Source organism: Lytechinus pictus, chromosome 15 (assembly GCF_037042905.1).
Source record: "Lytechinus pictus isolate F3 Inbred chromosome 15, Lp3.0, whole genome shotgun sequence".
Taxonomy (NCBI): Eukaryota; Metazoa; Echinodermata; class Echinoidea; order Temnopleuroida; family Toxopneustidae; genus Lytechinus; species Lytechinus pictus.
This window is the reverse complement of record NC_087259.1, coordinates 13,268,587-13,295,278: the sequence shown is the minus strand read 5'-3', so window position 1 is coordinate 13,295,278 and position 26,692 is coordinate 13,268,587. Positions and strand designations below refer to the sequence as shown.

The following is a 26,692-nucleotide window of genomic DNA, read 5'->3' as shown; positions in this document are numbered from 1 at the left end:
GATAAAATAAGTATATAACGTGCAGTGATCATAATAAAACCAATTACAAAAAAAAAAATGTTCTAAAATGCATGAACATTGAAACAACAATGTGATATTAAAAGTACAGGTGTATATGATTAAATAAATTGAATTAAGGGCAGAAAAACCGACCTGGCAAAATTGCAAAGTTGAAGTCAATATTGCATGGTTACACTTTCAGTCTCAACTTCCCGACCAACCACCACCCGCCAAAACCAGAGAACAATAGATTCGGTCCACCGAATCCATTATTCTCCGGTTCCAACAGGCAATAGTGAGTCAAAGAATCATGACCAGTAGTGTATATGTCGCAATAAAATGTTTCAGAATTAAACAACAATCCATTACCCGTAAAAGGACACAATGACATAACTCTGTTCAAATAGACCAGTTTGTAGTTTTCATGGACGATTTTGGTCATTTCTTTCACTATGATAGGCAGATTTCAAAGCAAGATATTACGTGAGCATGCCTTCCATAGCAGGATGAAGAAATTGAATAGACCGGGGGGGGGGGGTGTTTCACAAAGATTTAAGTATGACTTAAATCGCACTTAAATCCCTACGCTTACATGATATGCAACGCGCAATCTTATTGATCAATACGCAGTAGTGCGCGTCCTCTTGGCAAGAGCTGACCAATGCGGTCAAGCCTTTTATACCGAGCGCAACTATGCATTTAAGTGCGGCTCTAAGTCATACTTATATCTTTGTGAAAACCCCCCCCAGGTGACTAGAATAGCACACCAATGAACACTCTATGAAGGTATTTGTTGCATTTCTACTTTGAATGCATAATTATAGCATGCTGTCCAATGTACTTGGCATACTGAAATACCAGTCGTTCGAGGACGCATTGTTGTTTTTTGTGGAGGTAAATCAAAAGAAAATATGAATAATCAAGACATCAAAGTTGGTGCTTATATTAGATTTTAAACCACCATGTCACTTAAGTACCAATGACCTTCCTCTGATCATGCGCAGAATCTTCTGATCATACGCAGAGTGGAACTACGAACTGGCTTATTAATAATCCCTTCAGCTTAATCAAATTAATGATCCCTTAATAAGCCTTAAATTGTACTTCTAGAAATTGAGGTCGAAATAAATATGAGCAGAGATGAGATTGAAGAAGTAGAAAGGAGAGAAAAAGAGAGGAAGGGAGGGGGAAGAAATATATTTGATTTCTTTAGCACAGAAATTCTCTTCTATACAACATTCAATTAAGAATTTGGGGTTGACTTGGAGGTAAAAGTTAAGTAATATTTTTTTTAGTCAAACAAAATAGTAACCATAGAATGGAAAGAAATGTATTTCAACACAGTCCCGAGACCTTTAGAGTGACAGAAAATGTCAAATTAAATTTAAAATTGTACTGGTTTTGCTACATCCATGTAAGAAGGGAAAAGTGTCCCGTTTTCCTGTAAATGGACAAAACAGTTGGCCCGTGTCCTGGAGTTGGGTTAAAGTCAAACTCTAGTTTGGAAGTTGTGGTTTAACTATTGATAGGCGATTGTGATATAAATCTTCAACAGTACAAGTTCAATTTGTCAGCTCATTTGATACACAGATTATTAATAACTGACTGGGGATGATTACTAAAATGGCTCTCTTCATCATTAAAACATGAGGAAAGAGCCAAGTAAAGATAAGAACATGTGAGTAAAGGACACCTCACAAATCCCCAACTAAAGAAAAATATTTCATGAACACATAATTATTATATATGGTCTGAAAGAGTATCTTCTCCTAAATAATTTGATATCATATTCATGTGGTTTGTGTTCACACTTTGATGACAGGATTATAAAGTAGATCCCAGAAAAAGAAACCTGGGATTCCCATGTCCCAGAAGAAAGGAAACCGGGATTCCCATGTCTTTTTTCTTCAAAGGCAAATGAATGATGACATTTCATTTACATCATCATACAATTCAATTATTCCTCTATAATTTGATGCCTAATATGAGACGGTATATACGGGGGGGGGGGGGGGGGGGTTGGGGTCAATGTGACCCCCCCCCCTCAGATCTCAGCCGCTGATCGCGTGATCGCCGCGAAAATTTGCACGGACGTAGAGCCGGATGTAAACTACAAGACTGTATGGTAAAATTTTCAAAAAATTAATTGTTTATATTTTTTAATTAATTATGCAAATAAGCGTATGAAATTTGTCCTAAATTTTGATTTTTGCTTTTAACTAAATTTACATAGCTAGTAGAATGCTAATTATTTTCTAACAAATATCGTCTAAAAAGTTGCAAAAATATAATCACTTTCTTATGTATTTTATTGTTTTTTAAATTGTTGTGTATTTCTTTGTTTTTTCAAACCTTTGTTTTTTCTAATGAAATTTGTCGGGGACACTTTTGCGATCATAAATAGCATAAAATAAATCCATTTAAACCAACAAAAGTAAAAATAATCATAATCATTTATGAAATGAGAGTGAATCTGCACAAATCATCTCTAACATGCCTCAATATTTTCTGTTTGTAATCTGCCATGAGTCATATTAAAGATGAGATCTCCCTCTTACCATACATATCAAATTGTACAGTAACAACACATGTAATAATTGTGAAATCTATTTCTGAAAATGGATTTCCTTTTTGTGGGACGCACTGCATAATTGTTGTTGCCAAACTTATGTTCATGAGCCCAAAGAAATACTAATCAATCTAATAAACGAAAATAAATATGTTTACTTCTGTACCAGCTTCATTACCCTGTGGAAAATTATTACTAATGTTAATACTTTTCAGTGAAATGCTGGATCTGTGAAATATCAGATATAAGGCACATTAAAGGTTGCAACAGTCTTAAACATTTCAAGACATTCACCAAATTAATATTTCATTTTTCATCATAAATCTCAATGTAATGTGATTAACATATTAATACATGAAACATATTTCGGTAGATCAGTCACAAATTTTCTGAATGTAACACAACTGCAAAAATATCTAACATGAAATGAATGAATTGGGCCAGTCTGCCTCACTGTTGCATAGGTTAATTGTTCATTGATTTTTTACATTCTAACACCAAGTACAGAATTCATAGACTTCACATATTCTAAACATGAGGGATACAATACAGGATTCATGTTGACCGGTGCCCTATTTCATAAAACATTTATACATGAAAAGTTTCATTATACTGTTATAAGCTATGCAAATCCTGCGGTTTGACTGGCCGAGATCAAATTTATCATAGAATTTAGACAAGAGTTGTTGATAACCAGTTTTATGGTACAGGGCTCGGTGTAGATGCTATGTTTGTCCATTCTTGACGTGTTTCTTAGATTCAAAGGTGTTCTTGGTTCCAGAAGCATAGCTGGCCATTCTAAGAAGAGAGAAACATAATTCAACGTCTGACTCAAATCATCAATATTTTTGTCTATTTGGATTGTTGCAAGCAATGAAGTCTATCAATGAAATGCATTTAATGCGCAGTTTTCGGTGACACAACATTTGCACTTGCAACCATTGCTCCGGGCTTAATTTCATCTAAGATGTACAGTTAGGCTTAGGCTCCCGTAGCAACAAGACTGCTTTATATGAAGTGGTTTTGAAAACCACTTTCAGGTGATCATATGAAAACGCAAACAAAGCGACCTTCCAAACTGGATTCTTGAACCGGTTTCTAGTAAACTAGTTTTAGAAAGTATACTAAGAACAGGGTCTTTTAATACATTTGATAGAAAGAACACAAGTGAACTTCATTGAATTACAGACTTGCCAACATTTAAAATGCAGAAAACTGAACCATTTACTGCGAGACCGAGGGGGGGGGGGATATGGAAGGGCGGTGTCCCCTCTCCCACAGTAGGGAGCTTTGCTTTTTTGGACTTACAATTGTGCAATCTGGTGCATACCTTGAGAGAAAATTCAGCCTCAAGAATGACTGTACCTGGGTGTATTATGATTTGCTCAACCAGAATACAGAAATGGATAATTGGATATATTAAAAAACAATATTAATAATTGACACACTAAAGGCCACCGCACACCTTACGACACGACTGGTCCCCGACTGACTTGCAACTGAGTGAGGGGAGATGTGACGTCACAGCTCTTATCAGCTTGAGCGTCGCAGACCGGTCACAGATAAGTTGCAAAGAAAATTGTACGGATTTGACATATCGAATCCTTATGACTGGATCGCAAGCTCAATCCAACTTCCAGCCAATCAGACAGCAGAGTTGCACGACACGTATATGATAAACAAAGCGCATACGCAGTAGTAAGCGCACTTGCTCAGTTGCTATGCCAAAAAGCAAGAAGCGCATGCGTGAGTCGCAGATCGGATCGCAAGGTGTGCTGTGTCGAGGCTTATGACTGCCTTGCGATTCATCTCCCCTCTCTCAGTCGCAAGCCAGTCGCAGACCAGTTGGGTCGTAAGGTGTGCGGTGGCCTTAATCTATGCAACCTAAATCCATACTCACAAAATCTCAAAATCAGATTTTAGGGAAATAAATACTTCAAAAATCGAATGGTTGGCAACATAGGAATTACTGGGCTTGGGGAAAACTGCTGAGGAAGAGGTAAAGAGAAAAGATTCAAATGGAATTGTTTCCTTTACTCTCGAATAGTCATGGGTGTCACTCTCCAGTTGATTTTGATGGTGGTGATTTTTTTTCACCTGATTGTTAAGAAAGCATAAATGCTTGTAAGCAAGCAACCAGAGGACCGATGGCTTAAGGTCCTCTCCGATGGAGCTGGTAATGAGGATTAATGCCTTACTAAAGGGCATTAGCGCACCAAGTGGGAATTGAACCCAGGTCACCGGAATCCGAAACCCCCGCTCAACCGACTGAGCCATCATGCCTCCTAGTATATACATGGGTAGTAAAAAACAGGATTTAAGATATATTTTCATCAGCCCTACTTCAAAATCATATTGAATGACTGAGTGAGTGAATGAATAAATGAATGAGTAAATAATTGATTACCTGTCGTGAATGACACCATCTACACCAATATCAGAGAGCTTCTGTCTGATGACGGGGTCTACCGTGCCCTCTCCCCAGCACATCAGGGTCAAATTATTTGAGTGGCAAGACTTCACCAGACTTGGATCTTTGATGTAGTCCTCACAGTGACCACAAAGTCCCTGGAGGAAAAGAAACACATTTGAGGAAATAATGATTTTGTGTAAAAAATCACTCTTTTGAAGAAAACCCTGGTTTCTAGATGATTGAGATTTGCGACATGTGCCTGATTCTGAGGCGCCGAGTCACATATGTTCCAGTCTTACATAGTTGCAATGAACAGCCCCTATGAGTGCACTGTGAGTGGGGGCGTCGTGGTCTCACGTCTTTCAATCTGAGGGACGTGGGTTCGAATCCCAGCCATGGCATGTTTTCCTTCAGCAAGAAATTTACCCACATTGTGCTGCACTCGACCCAGGTGAGGTGAATGGGTATCCGGTAGGATTTATTCCTTGAATGCTTTAGTGCCTATATGGCGGCTCGGCTACAGCCGGGGTAATAATATGATACCATTTATCAAGCTCAATAGAGTATATGCAATTATAGTAGCTGCACTATAGGAATGGACCATATCATTAATATTGCTTATACAGGCACATATCAATATTACTCAATGACAGAGATTGCTTAACCCTAACTCTCCCGGGGTATTTTGATTCTTGTCCTTCCACGTCCCATTATGGCCCCCCTTAAGATCTCGGCCGCCGATCGCGCGAGCGACGCAAAAATTTGCACGCTGGTAGTGTGCGATGTAATCTACAAGGCTGTATGGTAAAATTTTCCAAAATAATGAGATCTTATTTTATATGAATTAATTATGCAAATTTATGCATAAATCATACTTTTTGCTCTAATTCACTAAATAAAGCTTCTAGAATGCTAATTTTTGGTAAAAATATTCTTTGTAGCATTCTTAACAATCGCAATTAAAAAAAACTTCAGTTTGGAAATTAATTTCTTATGTATTTTATTGTTTTATGAATTTCTTATGTATTTCTTTGTTTTTTTACTTTTTGTTTTTTATTGTTTTTTCAATGGAAATTGTTCCAGACTTAATTCTGATCATAAACAAGGCAAAATTAGTTAAGTTTAATCAGTAAAAGTAGAAATAATGATACATTTATGAATTTTGGCTAAATACACAATTTGCATTGGATTTGTACATGAAATCACGTTTATGAGCAATTTTGGGTCTGACATGCACTTACATAATGTTGCGTAATGTCGTAACCGTGTACTTGGGCGTCACAAATTTGGGCTCAAAATTTGCGCAAGACTTGAAAGTAAAAAGTCAGGGAGCGGCGAGGTCAAAAAATTTTGCGCAGCAGAGATATCGCGAAAATTGTCGAGGGGAGGGGGCCATAAATGGCCCCCCCCCCCGGGAGAATTAGGGTTAAAGCAGTCCAGCTATGAAGAACTGCTGAAGTGTTTCACGAATTAACTCTTAGCCAATCAGATGCAAGGATTTACAGTAGCTTATAACATCCGTCTGTGATTTTCATCGACAGACATAGTCATGAAATACTCCCCTAGTAGCAAACCTTCGCTTATTACAAAGTACTTACCAAGATCTGATAGGCACGTGATGTCAGCATACAGTTCTCCACACACACGCTCCTCGGGTCGTTGTAGGACTCGTAGAGGGCGGTCCGACCAAAGTTACATAGCATGACAGGATACTTGGACTGCTTCAGACGAATCCTGTGGGAGAAATTCAAGGTAATAATAATAATGATATTCCGACGCCTCTAAGCACTTTACAGATATATTATTACCCCGGTCATCGGATCCTTGCATGCCCGCATACAATGTATGCACCTTCTCCACTCCAACAAGAGTTCCAAGACTCAATTGCTAGGCATACTACATAGGCTTTCGCATCCTACCGGGTATACACTATTACCTTACAAGAATGATGATGGAGAGAATTCATATAAATATTAAGTAATTTTGAGGGAAGGGGTAAAGGGGGGGGGGGGACTGACCAATACAATGCATTGTCTCTCGTTGACTCTGTGTTATAAATGTCTCAACTAATAATATAGCTTTTGAGATTTAAATTTAGAGGATTAATTAGGGCTAATTTTATCTGTGTAGAAAAACGTTTTTGAGAGGATAGGTCTCTGTTTTGGTAACATGTATTAAGTAGTGAATTAGTGTTCATAATTCAAGTGGGCCTATACTCCAAGACCAACCTGCTGAGAAAGTAGCCCTATAGGTAGTGAACCTGGGCTACGTAACACGAAGGTTTGCGATGAATTGCAAATACGAAAGAACCGCACTGATTGGTTCCCGGTCAGTATTTTAAACAGAGCGCGCATGCAACGATGACCTTGATTGGTCATTGGTATTTCGCGATTGATTGCAAACCTTTGTGTTACTGGGGGCCCTGGTCAGATAGGAATTGTGCCTTGCCACTTCTGCACTAGCTGACATTGTGTTTTGCCGCACAAGCCATTTGATGTTTTGAGTTTGAAATTTCTTTGTCAGAAATTGTTCCTTTCAATAGACATCATGAAAGATTCTGATAAAGCAGGGCCTGCAAGCTCCTGCAAAATGAGGAAAATGAATGACAAGCCTGCTGGTTCTAGCTTAAATGGGGAATTAACCACCAAACCCGCGGGGACAGGCCCCTTGAGTAGTACTTACATTGCGCAGACGTCTGGATTGAAGGCCGAGAAGAAGATCCTTCTCTGTCCGCCGTGCTTGAGGACCACCCTCAAGATGGCATCCAGCGATTCATTCATAGTCATGGGGGTCTCATCATACTCAGGACCAGGACCCCCCCCAACTAATCACGCCCCTGGAGTAGTACTTGCATTGCGCTGACATCTGGATTGAAGGCCGAGAAGATCCTTCTCTGGCCACCAAACTTGAGAAACACCCTAAAGATGGCATTGAGTGATTCATTCATATCGATAAGTGCCATCATACTCGGGACCAGGACCCCCCACCCAATCAGGCCCCTTGCGTAGTACTTACATTGCGCAGACGTCTGGATTGAAGGCCGAGAAGAAGATCCTTCTCTGTCCGCCGTGCTTGAGGACCACCCTCAAGATGGCATCCAGCGATTCATTCATATCCATAGGGGTCCCATCGTATTCAGGACCAGAGTTCTGAAACACAGGGGGAACATTCAAGACTTAAAGTAATTGGGTACTTTCGAAAGATATCTAAATGAATTGGTAGAGAGACTTCTAAGTCAATAAACAAGACTATTGATAATAAGAGGTAAACAAATAGATAAGCTAATAAATTAGGCAATATAGAAGTAAATTGATTAAGTAATAAATGAATTAACATATCAATGAATACATACAAATGAATTTATGAAATAAATAATGTTTAAAAAAATATTAAAATAACTATTTGTAATAGTCTGATGATTCTTTTCAAATTTATCACAGCAATATTTCTCAATACTTAAGTGCTATCATTTACACAAGTAACACTTTTTACTACCTAACATACACACAGTGAAATACACTGTAAAATGAAATGAAATTACACAAACTCTGATGAATTTCCAGTCTTACAGCAAACCTGAGCAATAAATGGAGTATACAGCATTGACTCCGAACAATGTAGTTAACCTATCACTGAAATACTGATAATCAGTCAACTCATTAACTATTAATTTTTGTAATTCTCATAAGCTTTGCACAGAAGCCATCTGGGTCGAGTAGAGTCAGGTTTACTTTAGACCATGGTCTAAGTCTGTGCTGAAATTATGGAGAGCCAAACATTCTAACATTCTGTTTATATTGCATTCTTATGTTTACTATTCTGTTTCCTTTTGCTTTCATAATGATGAAAAATACTTCAAAATACTTCAGTTATCATTCCCAGACAATTTGGGTGTCATATGAGTTAATAAATTGGATGTGTACTGTTAGGGATTTGTGCCCCAATCGCAGAGCTGCCAAGTTGTATTTTGCATTTTCAGTATTTTGACCAAAAAAAAATCAGTATTTTTACCGTGTGAGATAAATATGCATGCATAATGCAGACCTGCCAACCTCTGGGAATGAAAAACTGTATTCTGTGATGAAAAAAACTGTATTTTTCAAAAAAAAAGTGTATTTCATAATAAAATGTGTGGCGCACTCGCTCATTGTGGCGCTCAAGCTGCATGCAAGCTAAAATGTGCACTGCTCTTGCAGATGAAAAAAAAACATTGAAACATGTGTATATCTCACCCTGGTTTTAACAAAATGATTTTAAAAATAACAAGTTACCTGAAATTACATTGATCTAATAAACATATTTGTGTAAGTTGTGTGTTTTTTGTTATTTACAAAAACATATTTTTTAAAGAAAAAACGTACTGCCGTATTTTGGTTGCAAAAACGTACTAAATATGCCAAAAACGTACTGGTTGGCAGGTCTGCAATTGGCTCTCCATAGTTAAACTACAACTTTAAACCAGGGTTTAATTTAAACCAGAGTTCAGAGTACGGGCCAATGGGTTAACATTTATCCCTGAATACCTTCAAAACAAACCAAAGCTACTGAATACATATTGTCATTAATGATGTCATTACTAGAATACACATCGTAAACATATATACCTCACAAATCATTGGGTACTTGATTTCTATGTCAAAACCACAGTGTACTGGAACAGTCTGCAAGGCCTATAAGAAAAGTAAGGAAAAAAACAAAAGAAATTGTGAGGTCGTCATCATCATAACATCACCATTACCATCATTTATCAAATATAAATAATTCAGGTTCCTGGCCGAGAGGAGCTGTCTGGCAAGGCAAATTACCGGTCAGCCCTTGGGTTAAACTTGGAAGCGCTGCCTGGCACAAATTTTCTGAAAAACAGAAAAATAAATTTGCTGATTATGTATAAATTTGATCATATTTCAAGCTGGCAAAGTCATAATTTTTGCACAATGCAAATTTCGCATGCATTATTTTGCCAAAGACACTCACCATCGATCTCGAGCCCAATTATTTTGTTGTAAAACTCCGCATCGCAGCGTTGCCTCTTGATATTTTACCCGGCACTTAAATGGCCCTTGCTAGAATCCTGTATATAAACAATGGCCTTCCAAGATGTAGAGCAAAGTTTACATAGATTTCTTTCAACTCAAAGGTAAAAGACAGTAGTTGCAGCAAACAATTATTTCATGAGAAAGTCTTTAAAATCAAGGTTAATTGCCACAATATTATCAATAATCCTGATGATCACTTACACAGGATTGATTGATTGATTGATAAAAAATTAACGACACTATCAACACATGCGTGTCATATAAGTGTCGGACAGTTAATCTGGAAAGGTTACTATAATACAGTACAAATTACCCTAATGCAACTTTACAAAGGAACAGGATTATAAATAAGTGATTATCAGTAATAAATTAATACTACTTCCCCGGGATAACTTCCCTACTCTTTACGAAAAGAGGAGTAGGTTTTTTAACGTGCAAATGGTGTGACTCTCCCTTACACGGGACCGACGGCTTAGAGTCTCCTCCGAAAGACTAGACAATTGGATTAAAATACCTTGCCCAAGGGTATACCTGTTGTGATTGGGATTCGAACAGTTTCCCATCTAAAATCTAATAAAAAGATTGATCTCCTTTAGGAAATTTACAATACATAATCGTGAAATTTCTCTAAATAATGGGTCAGGAACATCATAAAAGTTAGTACGAATATGTGCAAAATCAGCACATTCAATGAGGATGTGTTTAACTGTAAGTGTACAATTACATGATATGCATTGAGGTGGATTTTCTCCTGCAAATAAATATGCATGTGTTAAGTGAGAATGTCCAATACGAGCACGGGTCAATACAATGTCTTCCCGTCGTTTAGCTAATGGAAGAGTATTTTGTGATTCAAGTCTTGGTTGGTGTTGATGGAGTTTATTATTAGGATTTAGATCCCATGATGTTTGCCATTTATTTCTAATATAAGTATTAACCTTTGATTTTAGATCAGTGTAAGGTATCTGTATTTCTGTTATATCCAGATCTAAAGCTTCTTTAGCTAACTTATCAGCCTTTTCATTACCTTGAATACCTGTATGGCTTGGTATCCAAACAAATATTATTCGTTTACCTAGTGTATTGATTTTATACAGAATTTCCAATAATTGAACAATATAAGGATGTTTATGATTTCTACTTTGTAATGCCGTTAAAGAAGACAAAGAATCTGTATAAATAACAAAAAGTCTACCGACACAGTTTTCTACAACACCTAAAGCCATTTTCAAAGCTAATAACTCAGCAGTATATATGGAAGAACTATCTGGCAATCTAACTTGTCTTTGTATAGGACCACTTATACAAGCCGCACCTACTTTATTCTGGTGTTTTGATCCATCTGTATGGATTGCACGATAATTACTATATTTATGTCTTATTTCTCCAAATTTATTTAGGAAAACTAAATCACTTGTAAAACCCTTTTTATATGTTCTTAGTGTAAAATCAATTATTGGTTCAGCAATCATCCATGGTGGAATATTAGATATCAAGGAAGGAGCTACGTTAGTAGCATCCAGTATATGTGTTAAAGCTTCTTTAGTACGTAAACCAAAAGTTTTGATGGCTGATGGTTTACTAGTATAAAAATTAATATATCGTGGCGTGAATGTACAATCATATGTCGGATTATGAGTTATTTTTTAGCTTTATCGCATAGTGTAAAGAGAGCTTTTCGTACCTTAGATGCAAGGGGGGTTCATTAGCCTCCACATAAAGACTCTCCATAGGAGATGTACGAAATGCTCCTAGACAAAGTCGAAGTCCTTGATTCTGTATGGGTTTCAATTTTTCAAGATATGACTTTCGAGCGGAACTATAAACTGCACTGCCATAATCAAGCTTAGATCTAACTAAAGATCTATATAAACGGAGAAGGACAATGCGATCAGCACCCCAATCCATTTTGGACACAACCTTCAAAAGATTTAAAGCTTTATGACACTTTTGTCTCACATAATCAATATGAGCTTTAAAATTGAATTAATTATCAAAGATTAAGCCTAGGTATTTAGTTTGTTGAACTACAGGAATGATAGAGCCATTTATTCTAATTTTAGGATCTGGATGTACTGATCGTTTAGTACAAAAATGTACACAAACTGTCTTGGTTTTTGAAAAGCGGAAACCATTCTCATCTGCCCACCTTTCAATTCTATTTAGACAATTTTGTAATACTGTTTCAATGGTCGACATACTTCGTGACGAACAAGAAATACAAAAGTCGTCCACAAACAAGGACTTATCAAACCTAGGATTTACAACGTCAACAATGCTATTGATCTTCAATAAGAACAAAGTAACAGAAAGTATGCTACCTTGAGGAACACCCATTTCCTGATTGTGTAATTCTGAAAAAGTTGACCCAAGGCGAACTCGAAACACACGATTCGAAAGAAAATTCTGAATGAAAATGGGCAACCTGCCCCTCAACCCAAGATTGAAAAGGTCTCTCATAATTCCATACTTCCAAGTAGTATCATAGGCATTTTCAAGATAAAAAAAAGACAGATACCACATGGTGACCTCGAAAAATGCCATCACGAAAGAAAGATTCAAGGTGAATAAGTTGATCAACAGTGCTTCGATTATGACGAAAACCACTTTGAAACTTTGAAATCAAACCACGCTTCTCCAAGAACCAAACTAATCGGGCATTAATCATTCTTTCCATGGTTTTACAAAGACAACTAGTCAAAGAAATGGGACGATAATTCGTAGGCTTAGATGTGTCCTTACCAGGTTTCGGAATAGGAATAATGGTAGCTTCCCGCCACTAATCTGGGAAGTCACCTGTTCTCCAAATTTTGTTAAATATATCTAATAGAACTAAAAGAGATGCTTCTGGTAGATGTTTTAAAAATTGATAATGAATTTCATCTGGACCAGTTGCAGTATCATGACATTTACCGAGTGAGTTTTTTAACTCAGAGATAGTAAATGGGATATTATAATCCTTTACATTATTTGATAAAAAATTGAGTTCCTGACTTTCTGCTTGATTTTTATAAATCTGAAATGTAGGAGAGTAATGATTAGATGATGAGTTATGTTCGAATTAAGATCAGGTGATATTCTGGTGGAAGTCGAGAGAGCTGGTCAGGCGAGTACTTTGCTCAAGACCGACAAATTTGTCAATATTCCTATTAAAGTCTCACCACATAAGACCTTAAACTCGTGTAAAGGGGTAGTTCGCTGCCCTGAACTTAGAGACTGCAACGATGATGAAATTCTTGAGGAACTTGCTGATCAGCAAGTAATCGATGTCCATAGAGTAACAGTCAATCAGAATGGAATTAAGAAACCAACTAATACCTTGTTTCTAACCTTTAACAGATCTATCATTCCTCCATATATGAAGGTTGGCTATTTGCGAGTAAAGGTGGATATTTACATCCCAAACCCCATTCGATGCTTCAAGTGCCAAAAATTTGGCCATTTCAGAAGCTATTGTCAACTGAATGAGTGTTGTGAGAATTGTGGCAAGGATGATCATACTGGCTCTTCCTGCCAAGTTCCATCAAAGTGTATTAACTGTGGTGGCAGTCATCCTGCTAACACTTACACAGGAAAACATATGTGGGACAGTGCAATATTGCTTGGAAAAATACCGGACATTTGATGGAATTCAGTGCTTATTTTGATCATTTCTCAGCAATTACGCATTTTCTTCCCGAGTCACTTGGCACATATTCTTTATTCATACACACAAATACTTGGTGGTATTTTTATTGGATTCTATTTCAACTCATTTTGAGATCGTTACCAAAACTGATATTTATCTTTGATGTTCCTTATCTATTTGTCTTGTTTATTCAAGATGCAGTATACAATTGGCAGGCACCTTGGAGTGCAATTGTAGGTCCGTTTGGCTATTTAATTGGATAAATATGACCCCCCTAAAAAAAAAAATTCAGTATCATCATCATCACCAATAGCACCATCATCATCATCATCATCATCACCAATACCATCATCATCATCATCATCACCAACAGCACCATCTTTATCATCATCACAATCATAATCATAATCATGATCATGATGATCATCATCATCACCAATAGCATCATCATCACCATTGTCATCATCATCATCTTCATCATCATCATCGCCTTCACCAACAACACCAACATCATCCTCATCATCATCACCAATTCATAAATATCATCTTTTTCATAATTGGCATCATACTTCTAATTCATCATTATCATGTGATATGTCATTTTTCTTTCACGACAATAAATCATTGAATGAATTTGATGAGAAAAAAAAAATCACAAAACCAAAAGACACAGAGAGGAAGCAATTTCATACCTTCTGCAGTTCACCAAACGCCTGAGCATCTTCTTCAATTGATGTCGTAGTTTCACAAAGAAAGTCTGGAAATTAAATATAACCAAACACATTAGTCTGGGGTGTCAGTGATCACAATGAAAAAGAGCTCAAAAAGCTGAAGGAAAAAAATTAGAAGGGCTCCCATACTTTTTGAAAATGAAAATGAAAAAAAAAAAGAAAATCCATATTTAATTGTTCAAAATAGAAACCTGAAATATAAATACTCTGAAAATTCATAAATTCATTTTGCCCAGCAGCCACAACTTCATAATACGGGCCATCTTTTGCTTCTGAGCCCCCCTTAGGTACAGAAACATGCAAAAGTATTTATCTACATCACATATACAGATACAAAGCTTTAACTTGTAAAAGAACCGCAGAACAATACATACCTGTTGTCCCTTTTCCAACAGCCAGTTTCTAATCAGAAAGAAAGAATATATATATTAGTCTGTATTTTTACATAAATATTTATCTCATTACAAATGATTGGATTGGTGTTCTGCATTTCTCAAGAATATAAAAGATTTAGGAGTAAATAATGCTTTATCGCTTCAATACAGCACAAGTTTAACATAAAAGTAACGGGGGAGATAAGTTAAATTTTCCATCTTGCTAATGAAATGAATAAAACACAGGCACTGTGGTGTAGGGGTTCTGACTCTCGACTCGTAATCAAAGGGTCGTGTGTTCGAATCCCACCGCAGCCTAGCGTCATTTGGCAAGGCGTCAATCCACACTTTACCACTCTCCACCCAGGTGTTAAATGGGTACCCGATAGGATGTGAAAGCCTATGTAGTATGCCTAGTCATTGATTCTTGGAACTCTTGTTGGAATGCTCCCCAGGGAGAGGAGAAAGTGCATACCTCATGTATGGTCATGCCAGAATCCAATGACCAGTGGCGACCGCACAGAAGCGTTGTTAGCGTAACAGAACACTAACATTAGGGCCAGTCACACCTTTCACGGGTGACCACTGCCTTGACGCATTGTTTTCACTAACAGAGCACTAAAAGTAGGCCTACCGGCATCGTTAAACTCACAGAAGCTTAGCCGAATTCCTAATAATCTAACAATAAAAGGCTTAGCAGAAGCTAACAGTGGCGCTAATGTTAATACAATTCACTAACAGTGCCAAGGGCACCAATAGTGACGATGTTAGTGCATAATTTCTCTCTTTAAAACTTGTCTCCCTTTCTTATACCAAGTAATTAAAAATATACCTCGACCGAATTAAAGGGGTATTCTAGGCCCAACAATATATGAATAAATTGAGTAAAATTAGATGAGCAAATTGCTGAAAATTTCATCAAAATCTGATAAAAAATAACAAAATTCTTGAATACTAAAAATTAAACACTGTATTTTGCAACTGACATTACTGAGCAGCATGTTGCCATGAATATGCAATAAATGGAACGATAATGCCATATCCTCTAGCTCTTTCCCCTTTTTCTGATTTTATTGAAATGAACTCGTAATTGTCTCAAATGTGTGTATGTCGCTCGAGTAACAAAATGATGATCTTTGAAGCAATATTCTGTGTGGATATTCCTCAAGACATGAATATGAATTTCACCGAAATAGGGCCTAATGCAAAATTTTAAGATACCATAATTTTTTGTATTTATTTCCAATTTTTATCAATTTGTCAGAGTTTTGTTTGTCTCACTTTACTGTTCAAACCGTATTATTTTCTTCAGCCTGGAGTACCCCTTTAGGAATAGGTACATAGCGGGGGATGTTGATTAGTGCCAAGATATATGATCCTTTTCAAAGATTTTTTCTTCCAAGATATATCATTTATTTAGGTGTTTGAAGACATTTTTATGAATAGACCCTACATTAGAATTAAGAACAATAGCTGATGAAATTTATCGCATGATAACCATCATTGGCAAATACTCTATCATGAGCATGATGAGTGAAGTGAGTGAAGTCTGTGAAGAGCATTTTCAAACAAAAGAAACTGATGAAAAGTGGGATTGCGTTTTTTTGTACAGAATCTCCATCGTAATATCACGATTTTTAAAATCTTTTTAAAGCTAATTCAATATTTTTAAAATTAAATTAGTAAATATATATTTACTGGCTGCTGCCATTGCATGTTTAAAATGTAATAATAATTCAATTTTGTAGGCCTATATGATAATTACATTTCTTTACCCTTTCCTAGACAAGATTTTAAACTTGTAGGATGTGCAAATAATCATAACTAAATCTAAGTTAAATCTAGATCACTACGCACAAATTATAGATTTTGCTTAACTCTAATCCCCTAACAACAGCTTTCTGTGCCTTCTGTGCAGTAATTCTACCCATGTTGTTAGGAGCTGATTTGTTAATGGATAATACTATACAGATTGTGATGTCAAGCGTTAATCTCAGATGTAAATAATGCATTATAGCCATCGCGGCGAGATTGCCGGTTGTAACAGGGCCCTTTGTTAGCGCAGTGTTAGTGAAATGTTATGCTAACAGCGTTTCTGTGAGGCCGATACAGGGTAATATTACATATATAAAGCATTTCAAGATGTCGTTCTGATGTATTAAGCACTTACTCTGATTACAGCTAGTTGATCAAGCGTCATATCCTTGATGGCAAGCTTGGCGATATGGGTATTCTTTGAACTCCCAGGCTACAAGCATAACAAAAAAAAATGCAGTACGTAATAAACTCTCTGAAACATCACACTGAAAGAATAGCTAATATCAGGCATTATGTGTGCAGTAAGATTGATTTCATGTATATATTTATATATATATATATATATATATAAATTATATATATGTATATCCAATGAAATTCAACACAAAGGGGGAATGCAAATACTAACCTACAACATCACATATAAATAACATTTAAGCATGATTGCATAAACAACATAGGGTTACTATTTCAGATACATGTAGACTGGATAACTGAGAATAATTGATAACTTCATTATAAAAGCATAGTACATTTAATCTGGTAGAGACTGAGTCTGCAAATATGCGAGTCTATGGAAAACAGATGTTATAGTGATATTATTTGGTCTCCAATGATTAAAATAAAATTGATCAAGATTAGGGGAAAGAAAATGCCTTCAAGTCATCCATGTTGCTCACTCTACCATAGGGAAAATCTACACAGGGGCTTGGGATGATTTGCCCCCAAAATTGTCAAAAGAGCCCGGGCGAAAAAAAAAAAGTCCTGGTAAATCCACACTGCAATGTTAAAGCTTATCCAATGTTGTTTATTTAAGCAGTAGGTCGTTAAAAGTACAGAAATGATTTTTTTTTTTCCTGCTCTACCTACTTCTGGGAATCGTATCATTAATTGTAATGAGACTATCATGCAAGGCAGAAGACTCCATACCTGCCTCATAAGTACATGTAGTTGCATATGATGGCGCTCTTCGATCTCTCCAGATTATAAACCCATGTAATGTCAAACAATTTGGCAACGATTGGATGAATTCATTACTTTTGATTAGTCACCCATCAACTTATTAGTAAGTCCTACAGAGTTTCTTATAATATGCCTTTGCCAAATAGCAAATATCAAATTACATAATTAACAAAGTAAATAACTCGAAATTCTCCCCATGATAGTATATCGAAAAATATACAGAGCTAGAAGAAAACTATATGGAGCTATTTGCAGCAATGTGCTTTCCTATTGAAATGATCCTTTGTCACATGATCGCGAATACTCATGAATATTCATAAGAGGGATATAAATATATATATATATATATATATATATATATATATATATATATAGCATAGTCACAAATATAATCAACGGCTATGTCTACATTCAAACTACAATAGTTCATCATGCAGAAGTCCAATTGTACAAGAAAGTGAAGGACACAATGAATTATATTGAGCTGCAATAGCAGGCTTACCTCTCGCATGCACAATGAGAATTGGAAATCATGGAAGAGGACAGGAAAACCATCCTTGGTAACGTGGACATCAAACTCAACAAAATCAGCTCCCTAAAAAGAGAGATTAAGATAAAGGAAAAGTTAATCTATGGATTGTGTGATCTAAATATCCCATCTGTCTTTCAAAAAAATGAAAAAAATAGGATGCAAAAATTTAGTGGAATGAACTATTACTTGTCTGACTAAGTGATGACAAGAAAATGAGTGATTGCCAGACCTGTCAACCTCTGGGAATGAAAAATTGTATTCTGTGATTAAAAAAAGTGTATTTTTCCCCCCAAAAAGGTATTTCATAATTAAATGCGTGGCGCATTCGCTCATCGCGTCGCTCAAGCTGCATGCAAGTTAAAATGCGCACTGCTCTTGCAGATGAAACAAAAAAACATTTAAACATGTGTATATCTCACCCTGGTTTTAACGAATAATACGCCAAAAGCGTACTGGTTGGCAGGTCTGGATTGCATGTGTAAATAACAAATGTGCGAGCATTTTTCTGGTACACGTGGATACATGGACGCTACATGTGTGGGTGATTTTCACCACACTCGTTCTGCACCCCAGATTCCAAACTTCCTTCACGTTTGGCTCGAGTGAACCATGACAGAAATAGCTAAACTCCAGATCTATGATAAAACAGCAACCATTAACCTTGATTTCTATAGAGACTGTCTCTTGAATCTAATGCTCCGGCACTGCAAGGTATTCCAGTTTTGCTTGGAGGCTCAGTCTAAGTTAGACATGGCATTACGCAGAATTACAAACCTCTCAAATCTGATTGTTCAAGAGACTGAATATGGTCAAGAGTAAAGGTCAAAGGGTGAGGCTTGACAGGTATTCATCAAAAAGGCATTTATCTACCTCTGCCAATCTCCATCCATTAAAACAATAATGACCCTGACAATAAAAACTTATTGTCAGAGCTTCCCCTTTAAAAATGAGAAATATATTTTTTCTTACGTGGTCTGCAGCTTCTCTGAGGGAATATATAGTGTTCTCAGGAATAGATACCAGTTGGTCTGCATTAGGACTGAAAACAAAAAATAAATCAAAATGTCAAACAGGAATAAGTGAACTAAGGCTGGTGTACATTCACTTCAATTCAATTCAAAATGGTTTATTAAGATAAAAACTTCCATCGCAGCACAGAGCCGAATTACAAAAAGTTTTTACAATATAAAAGATCGAAATCATAAGGAATAAGTATAGTGTGGAGTATAACAACAAAAACATAAATACAGTAAAGCAACAAATATGGTACATGACATAAGATAAACAAATATTATCACAAGACAAAATGTGCTCAATATGACATTAACGTCAATTACAAGAATCACGGTACTAAAAAAAATACAGAGTCAGAGAATCAAATATGAGAAAAAGGATGAGACATACAAATGATGCAAAAAAAAGTACCATGTATGTTGGTTACTAAAGATCTGGTCGCAATGGCCCATGGATACAAAATGCATGCATAAGGGATGAACAAAATGTTGGGGGTGGCTCCATTGGTTTTCATCCAATCCAGAAATGGACAAAATTGGTGAAAATTACAGTGAAAGGATGCTTGATGGACAGAGCGTATGAAACACGTATGCAATGAGTACACGATGTTTGCATAGCGTTTTCTATCAAGGGATGACATCCATAAGTGCACTGGGACCAGGCCTTAAAGAATTCAAGTCGTTAGTATAACAAGTAATTACTAAAAGCAGATTTGAAGGATGCAGGATTGATATTATTTATTGGAGTATTCTTTACGTTGTTAAATTTAAGAAGAAAGCAATTAATGATTTAACCCTATCTAGGCCGGGGCCTTGGAGGCCCTCCCCTCAACGAGTCGCGCGATATTTTCGCCGCGCAATTTTTTTTGACCGCGCTGCTAGCTGACTTTTTACTTTCAAGTCTTGCGCAACTTTTGAGACCAATTTTGCGTCACCCGGGTACGCGGTTCCGAAATAACGTAACGTTATGTAAGTGCATGTCAGACCAAAAATTGCTCAAAAATGTGATTTCATGTACAAAGTCAAAGTAAATTGTGTTTTCAACCAAAAATCATTAATGTATAATTATATTTAGTTTCACTGGTCTAAATGTATGTATTTTATGCTGTTTATGATATTAGGAGAGTCCCCAACGAATTTCATTAAAAAAGAATGAAAAACAAAGGGTCCAAAAACAGAGAAATACATAAGAATTTGCAAAAAACAATATAATACAAAAAGAGTTTCTATGCCAAAAATTAGAACATTTCGAGCTTTATTTATGGAGTTAGAGGAAAAACGTATGATTTTGCATACTAATTATGCATAAATTAGCATAATTACTTAATAACAAATCGCATGAAATAAATTACTATACAATTTTGTAGATTATATCCCAGACAATCTGCGTGCCAATTTTCGGCGCGATCGCGCAGTCGAGATCTCAACTTAATAAAAAATGTTGATACTTTTGGCTTCCCATACTTAAACCACAACTTTAAACCTGACTTCAGAATACGGGCCCACAAGTTTAACTGAAGAAAGGGAAAATCTGGGTGCATTGACATTTACTCTGCTCTGAAGTAATTCATTTCCTATGTCATATTCAACAAAGATTGCATGTGAATTTGCAGTTTATCTGTGAAATTGTTGGATACCTACTCTGTAATAAGGGAATGGTCTTTGAGTGATCTTCCCATTCCTCTATGGCCGATGTTCAGTGCCTTCTTCCTTCTCTTCCAGTGTGTGGTATAGGATACTTCTAAGCTATGAGCTTCCAGGTTCGTCATTGGCTCAATCACTGCATAGGATACTGCCACAAGGACCAACACAAAACCAAAAAGCACATCATTTCTCAATCTATGAATATTCTTTTGAGGTGTATTGTTTGACTTCTTTTCATTTCTTTTAGTATCAATTGGATCACACTTGTGGTTAAAGAACTTTAACCTGTGGTTTAAGAACTGATAAAGCACACACACAGACTGCATGTAATAAGTGCAGTCCCGAGTGGTCAAAGTTAAAGAACAGAATCACAAGAGAAATAAAGAAAGCCAAAATGGATTACTACAAGAACCGGATCCAGAGATTGAAAAACCAGAATCAAAGGGCATGGTTTCAATTTGTTATAACTGCTAAAATTACTCCTGCTGGAGGGGTACCCCAAGGTACCGGTACTTGACTTGGGCCAGCAATCTTCCTTGTGTTAATCAATGACGCTCTGAGAGACACCGCCGATATATGCAGATGGAAATAAGTTGACGATCTAACCTCTGCGGAAGGCCGTAAGCTGGGATCAAACGGTGTGGTGCTTTCCAGTTTTTCATTTCTCTTACATGGTCGTTTCAGCATCCACATGACTCCATTGTGGTCACTCACTCCTACCGGGGCAACAATTTCTGTGGTGGAATACCGAACTCATCATATAGTGAGAATAAAATCTAGAATGTTGGACGATTTACTGCCTGAGTCAGGTCTTGTCCAGTCAGATGTCGGATACATACATACTTGAGTGTGTGCAAACTGCGATGAAAGCTATCAAGTAAAGGATACTTCTTCCGCTATTTCAGAGCTGCAGAATATAGAAGAGGATATCAGATCCTTAAGCGTAAACAAACTAATTAGGATCACAGACAAGTCCAAAGTTGTTTGGAAGGTGGTCGACGAGTACCTATGGGAGGGACTGAGAAATATTGGCAAATTCTACAGGCACTTAAATCCAGAAAATTTACATTCTTTATAAAAATCAAATAGGAAGTCAAATAGGAAGTCACATAGGAAATCAACATATGGATGAAATGAGCATAATGTTTGTGTTCAATGGATGTTAGTAGTCCTTAGATTCTGAATTTTGACCATCACCAGCAATTAGTCCAAGAGTTGATAGGGATCTGGAATTAGAGAGGGAAGAGATGAATCGGTATGCAATAAGGTTACAAAGTTAACTGCTTTGAATATGTACACACAAGGCAGGGCTGAACCTAGTATTATAGAGGAAGACCGAAAGTCAATATTGACTTTCAAATAATTAATAGGAGCTCCAGAAGAAGTACTGAAATTGATTCAATATGGATATAAGATACCCTTCTTGGAGACTTCATCTCTAAAAGTATTTCGTAATAACAAATGAGGTTTTTAAAATATACATGCAGTCTTCCATTCTGAAGGTGCTTTTGAACTTTTGAATAAAAACTTGATTTTCAAGGTGAGTTCTGTACCAGAATATGTCAATTCACCTCACAGTTTCCGTTGAAATTCGGGCAAGAAGCGCCTCAATCTAGATCGAAGATATATAAGGCCAAGTAAAAAAAGAAAGTAGTTGATAGTCCAGGTTTTTCGAGATCAGTGATGAGGGAGGTCCTTACTATTTGCGATCTTACTATTTTTTTTTAAACAAGGAGTCATTTTCTTGGCCTGTTTTTTTTACATCAGTGATGAGGGAGGTCCTTACTATTTACTATTTTTTTGCTATTTTTATTCAAATGATTGTCAGGCCATGTCAGGCTCGATTTAGGTGATCGATGCATGCTCAATATTAATAATAAATGAGTAAAAACATATATATGCATGTATATATATATATATTCAATTAATTGGAAATCTATGGAAAATGTATTATGCAATATAAAATTATTGATGTATTTATTTTACTGATGTATGGATCTATCGGTACTGTATTATTGTAAAACAAAATGTTCATGTCAAGTGAATGATTTAAACTTTATTCTACATTATAAATGTAAGGGTAAAAAAATACTTGGGGGAGCATTCAGAAAAAAAAAATTGATAGCCATTTTTATTACCCTGGAGCCATGTTAAGTTTTCCAGAGCCAATCTCTTTTTCAGCTCAGGGCCCCGCTCAGGGCATGGTTTCGTATCACAGTTTGTCCTGCTTTTTTATTCATTTAAATAATGTTTAATATTGTTTATTCAATTGCCATTCATTTTTTTATTTATCAATTGTTAAATGATTTTTTAATGAATAGTTAATTGTTCACTGCATGTTAATTACATGTACATCAATATTTGTAACTGTTAGATCTATTTACTAACTTACAATTGTCCATCGAATTGAATAGCTCAAGGAAGGATGAAGTTTATCAAATTTGAACAGAATTGGTACCGGAATCCTTTTCAGAATTTTCAATTTCTTGATAATAAATAGCTCACATGAAAATATATTTTTTTAAATATTCAATGCCGCTGGAGAGCTAACTAAATCTCGCCAGAAAATTATTCATTTCACAAATTCACATGTTGCGCCGCAGCACAGTCATACACACCCAACACAGTCACAAGCACAGTCAATCACCGCAACACACATCGGAGTACAGGCCCGGGTACAGGCGCTATCACTCACCAAAAACCCCCGCTGAAATACAAATTACGTCGTTAAAATTTATTTTTCTGCGCCATATTTCCGAAGCATGCAGCGGATTTGTTCAGATTCAGGAAGCGGGGTCCCCGAAAATGCAATAAAAATGAAGAAATCTGTGATTTTTTCTGAGTTTGCAAACTTTATTTTCTCGTTAATTTATTATTGCATCTTCAAATTACCAATAAAAAACCAAATCAGATTGAAGTTACGGCGATATCGAACTTTGCAATTGTTTTAGGAAGGTGCGAGAGAGATCCCAGAGTACATGAGAGCAAATCGCTCACCAATTTTGTGTATTTTTTTTTAGCTTTTCAGCAGCCATAAAAATAGTAAATATCAAGAAAATTGATGCGGCAATCAAAAAGGGAAGTGGGCGCGGACGATAAACATCACTTTTTGATATTTTTTTAGCCAATTTTTGAAAATAGTAAATAGTAAAAAAATTCATGCGGCGGCCAAAATAGATGCGCGCGAGGACGATCAACTACTTTCTTTTTTTACTTGGCCTAAAGTCAATACTTTGGGAAGCATAAAGCCCCCATCACACTTATTCCGAATCAAGCAGAAGCAGCCAGAACTAAATGACTATTGTTCGACCACAAACTGGTCAAGTATATACCTGACTCCATTGAGGCTCATATCAACTCGAGTGTGACTAGTGAGTTGTCTGGTAAATTTACCTTATTAGAACTCCAGTTGGGTGAATTCGGACACCATCCCATAATTTTTCTAGATTTTTTTATCTTTATTCATTCCAGCTGATTCCTAATAAGTGTGATGGGGGCTTAAGGTGTCCTTTGAAAACTGGAATGCAGCATTTAGATACTTCCAAAAACGTGATTACATGGTTTCCTTTGACATCAAGTCGCGTTCACATCGTATTGATATTTTTGAGAAACATTTTTAGTATTTTGTTTCAGTTGGAACTTCTACGGAATTACTAGATACTTCTCATATCAAGTACTTTCTTTTGGATTCTACTCTACTCCACATATTTTTAATGAAACAATACGACCTCTTGTCAAGTACTGGAGGGAGAAATATTTTGTAGTTGTATTCCTAGATGATGGGTGCATTAAAGCTTCCTCCTTTCAAGAATGTAAAAATTCCCAGAGCAATCAGAAATGACTTTAGTGTGAGTGAAGTGCCCAATGTAGAGAAATCAGTATGAATACCTGCTCAGAAACTTGACTGGCTTGGTTTTAACAAGGGCTTCCCAAAGAGGCACTTTGCACGCGACAGAACGTAGAATTTCCAATATTTTGGAGTTCACTAACAATATGATAACAGAATTACCACACACTACCGCCAGGAAATTAGCCGTATTTATTGAAGGTAAAATGATTCCATTTCTACTTGTAGCCGGGCAAATTGCAAATTTGCGAATTAGATTTCCTCAACTGAAGTTGCCACATGCAAACATCTGGACAAAGAACTTGACCGCTCCACATAAACTGTTATCTTGAAAGAATCGTTCTTCTGGAGAGATAATGTGAAGTCAATAAATGTACAACATATCTTGCATTATTCTATACCACAGATACTTGTCTTTTCAGACACCGGCCATATCGGTTGTGGAGCTTGGTCAGCAGAGTGCGGTGGTCTCAAATTTCAACACATCAGGGGGCGGGCCTGTAACACAAAACTTAGCAATGATCGTAGAACATTTTTCTACGCTTGATTCCAATGACTTCAATGTTTAATCAATCGTAAAAATCAAGCGTACGATCAATCGCTAACCTTTGTGTTACGGGACCCTGGTCAGAATAAGGTGAAAGTTCCACTTAGAGAGAACTTAGGGGTGTTGTACGGGCAATAAATGCATTTGGAAAGAGAACCCGAAACCAAACGGTTAAGATATTTACAGATAACACTGGAGTAGAACAAATCATTAATAGGGGCAGTATGAAAAACGATCTGAATTAGCTTAGTATTGAGTTTATAGCAGATTATAGCAGATTATTGTACAATCAAATATAGTGATGGAGGTACAGTGGATACCAATAGTTCAAAATGAAAAGGCAGATGCCTGGAGTAGAGAAATAGAATTCGATGATTTTCAGTCATCTTTTTCTCTTTCATGGATAGACTTTGGGGACCACACACAGGGATAGATTTGTAAATATTTTCATTTTTTCTGATTCCTGTTTTATCACAATTACAAGAGAGCCAAGAAAATGTCTTGTCCCTGCATCTTCTCAAAGTAATATAATTCTTGATTATTTTAATTACAGTTGAGGCCAAAAGTTTACATACACCCATGGAATTCAGTGAAATTTGTTTGCTTGCCAAACATCGTAAGATTTACTATATCTTCAGAAATATAAATACTACCATGACAAATTTGGTATCAAATGAAAGAGCGTATTATAAAGTTACTTCACATGATTTGGATGCCGTTGGGATCAAAGTATATTTCAGGTGGAATTTTCTTTGAAGAAAAAAAGTAATATTTGTGCCAAATGTATTGTTTATTATATTTTCAAACATCATTTCATAGAAATATATAAATGTCAAAATCTATTATTTATATTATATTTTCTATCATGATATGGCACCTATGAACAAAAAAAGGTAATCTGAAATGATTGTGTTAAGAGGTAACTAGCACAAATATGAAATATTTTTGTCAAGTTCTTACTTTTAATTTGTCTAAAATATATTTTGGGAGAAAAAAGACACCTAAATATTTTTCAGCTCCTGATGACAAAGCAATGTGATAAAGGGGCATGACATACTCATTTCTTTGATATCAAATTTGTCATGATAGCACAAATAGTTTATAAGATACAGTAAATTTTATGATGTTTGGCAAGTGTCAACTTTTCTTTGAATTTCCTGAGTGTATATAAACTTCTGGCCTCAATTGTATGTATAATGGTGGGCCCCAAGTCTGCGCACCTAACAATTTGAGTTAAGATTTAACATGAATTTCTTCTCATTTCAAAAAATCTTTCAGTTAATAATGTTCCTTATATAATTATGAGTAAGTGTACCAAATTTTTCAATGAAAAATGAAAGAAAATATCTAGGATTTTT

At 36.2% G+C, this 26,692-nt stretch overlaps 1 protein-coding gene across 1 annotated transcript; it reads right to left on the bottom strand.

Annotated features, from left to right (window-relative positions):
* Positions 1 to 60: 60 nt before the first annotated feature.
* On the bottom strand, positions 61 to 21,606 carry LOC129277781 (glycerophosphocholine phosphodiesterase GPCPD1-like). Its single transcript, XM_064110169.1, has 12 exons — positions 21,547 to 21,606; positions 20,938 to 21,088; positions 19,253 to 19,322; positions 18,254 to 18,346; positions 16,922 to 16,999; positions 14,752 to 14,779; positions 14,339 to 14,403; positions 9,587 to 9,652; positions 7,998 to 8,131; positions 6,581 to 6,716; positions 4,977 to 5,137; positions 61 to 3,367 (listed from the first exon to the last, which is right to left on the bottom strand). The coding sequence occupies exons 2-12, from the start codon at positions 21,063 to 21,065 to the stop codon at positions 3,295 to 3,297; spliced, it is 1,032 nt and encodes a 343-aa protein (XP_063966239.1). The 5' UTR covers positions 21,066 to 21,088; positions 21,547 to 21,606; the 3' UTR covers positions 61 to 3,294.
* Between the last annotated feature and the right edge of the window lie 5,086 nt (positions 21,607 to 26,692).

What these genes read in the sequence shown, in the direction of transcription:
- LOC129277781 (XM_064110169.1), bottom strand. Translation starts at nt 21,065, where the DNA reads ATGACGAACCTGGAAGCTCATAGCTTAGAAGTATCCTATACCACACAC. An exon ending in CGTTTGGTGAACTGCAGAAG is followed by an intron (nt 9,653 to 14,338) that starts GTATGAAATTGC and finishes CTTTTCTTATAG; the next exon opens with GCCTTGCAGACTGTTCCAGT. An exon ending in CACGTGCCTATCAGATCTTG is followed by an intron (nt 5,138 to 6,580) that starts GTAAGTACTTTG and finishes CTTTTCCTCCAG; the next exon opens with GGACTTTGTGGTCACTGTGA.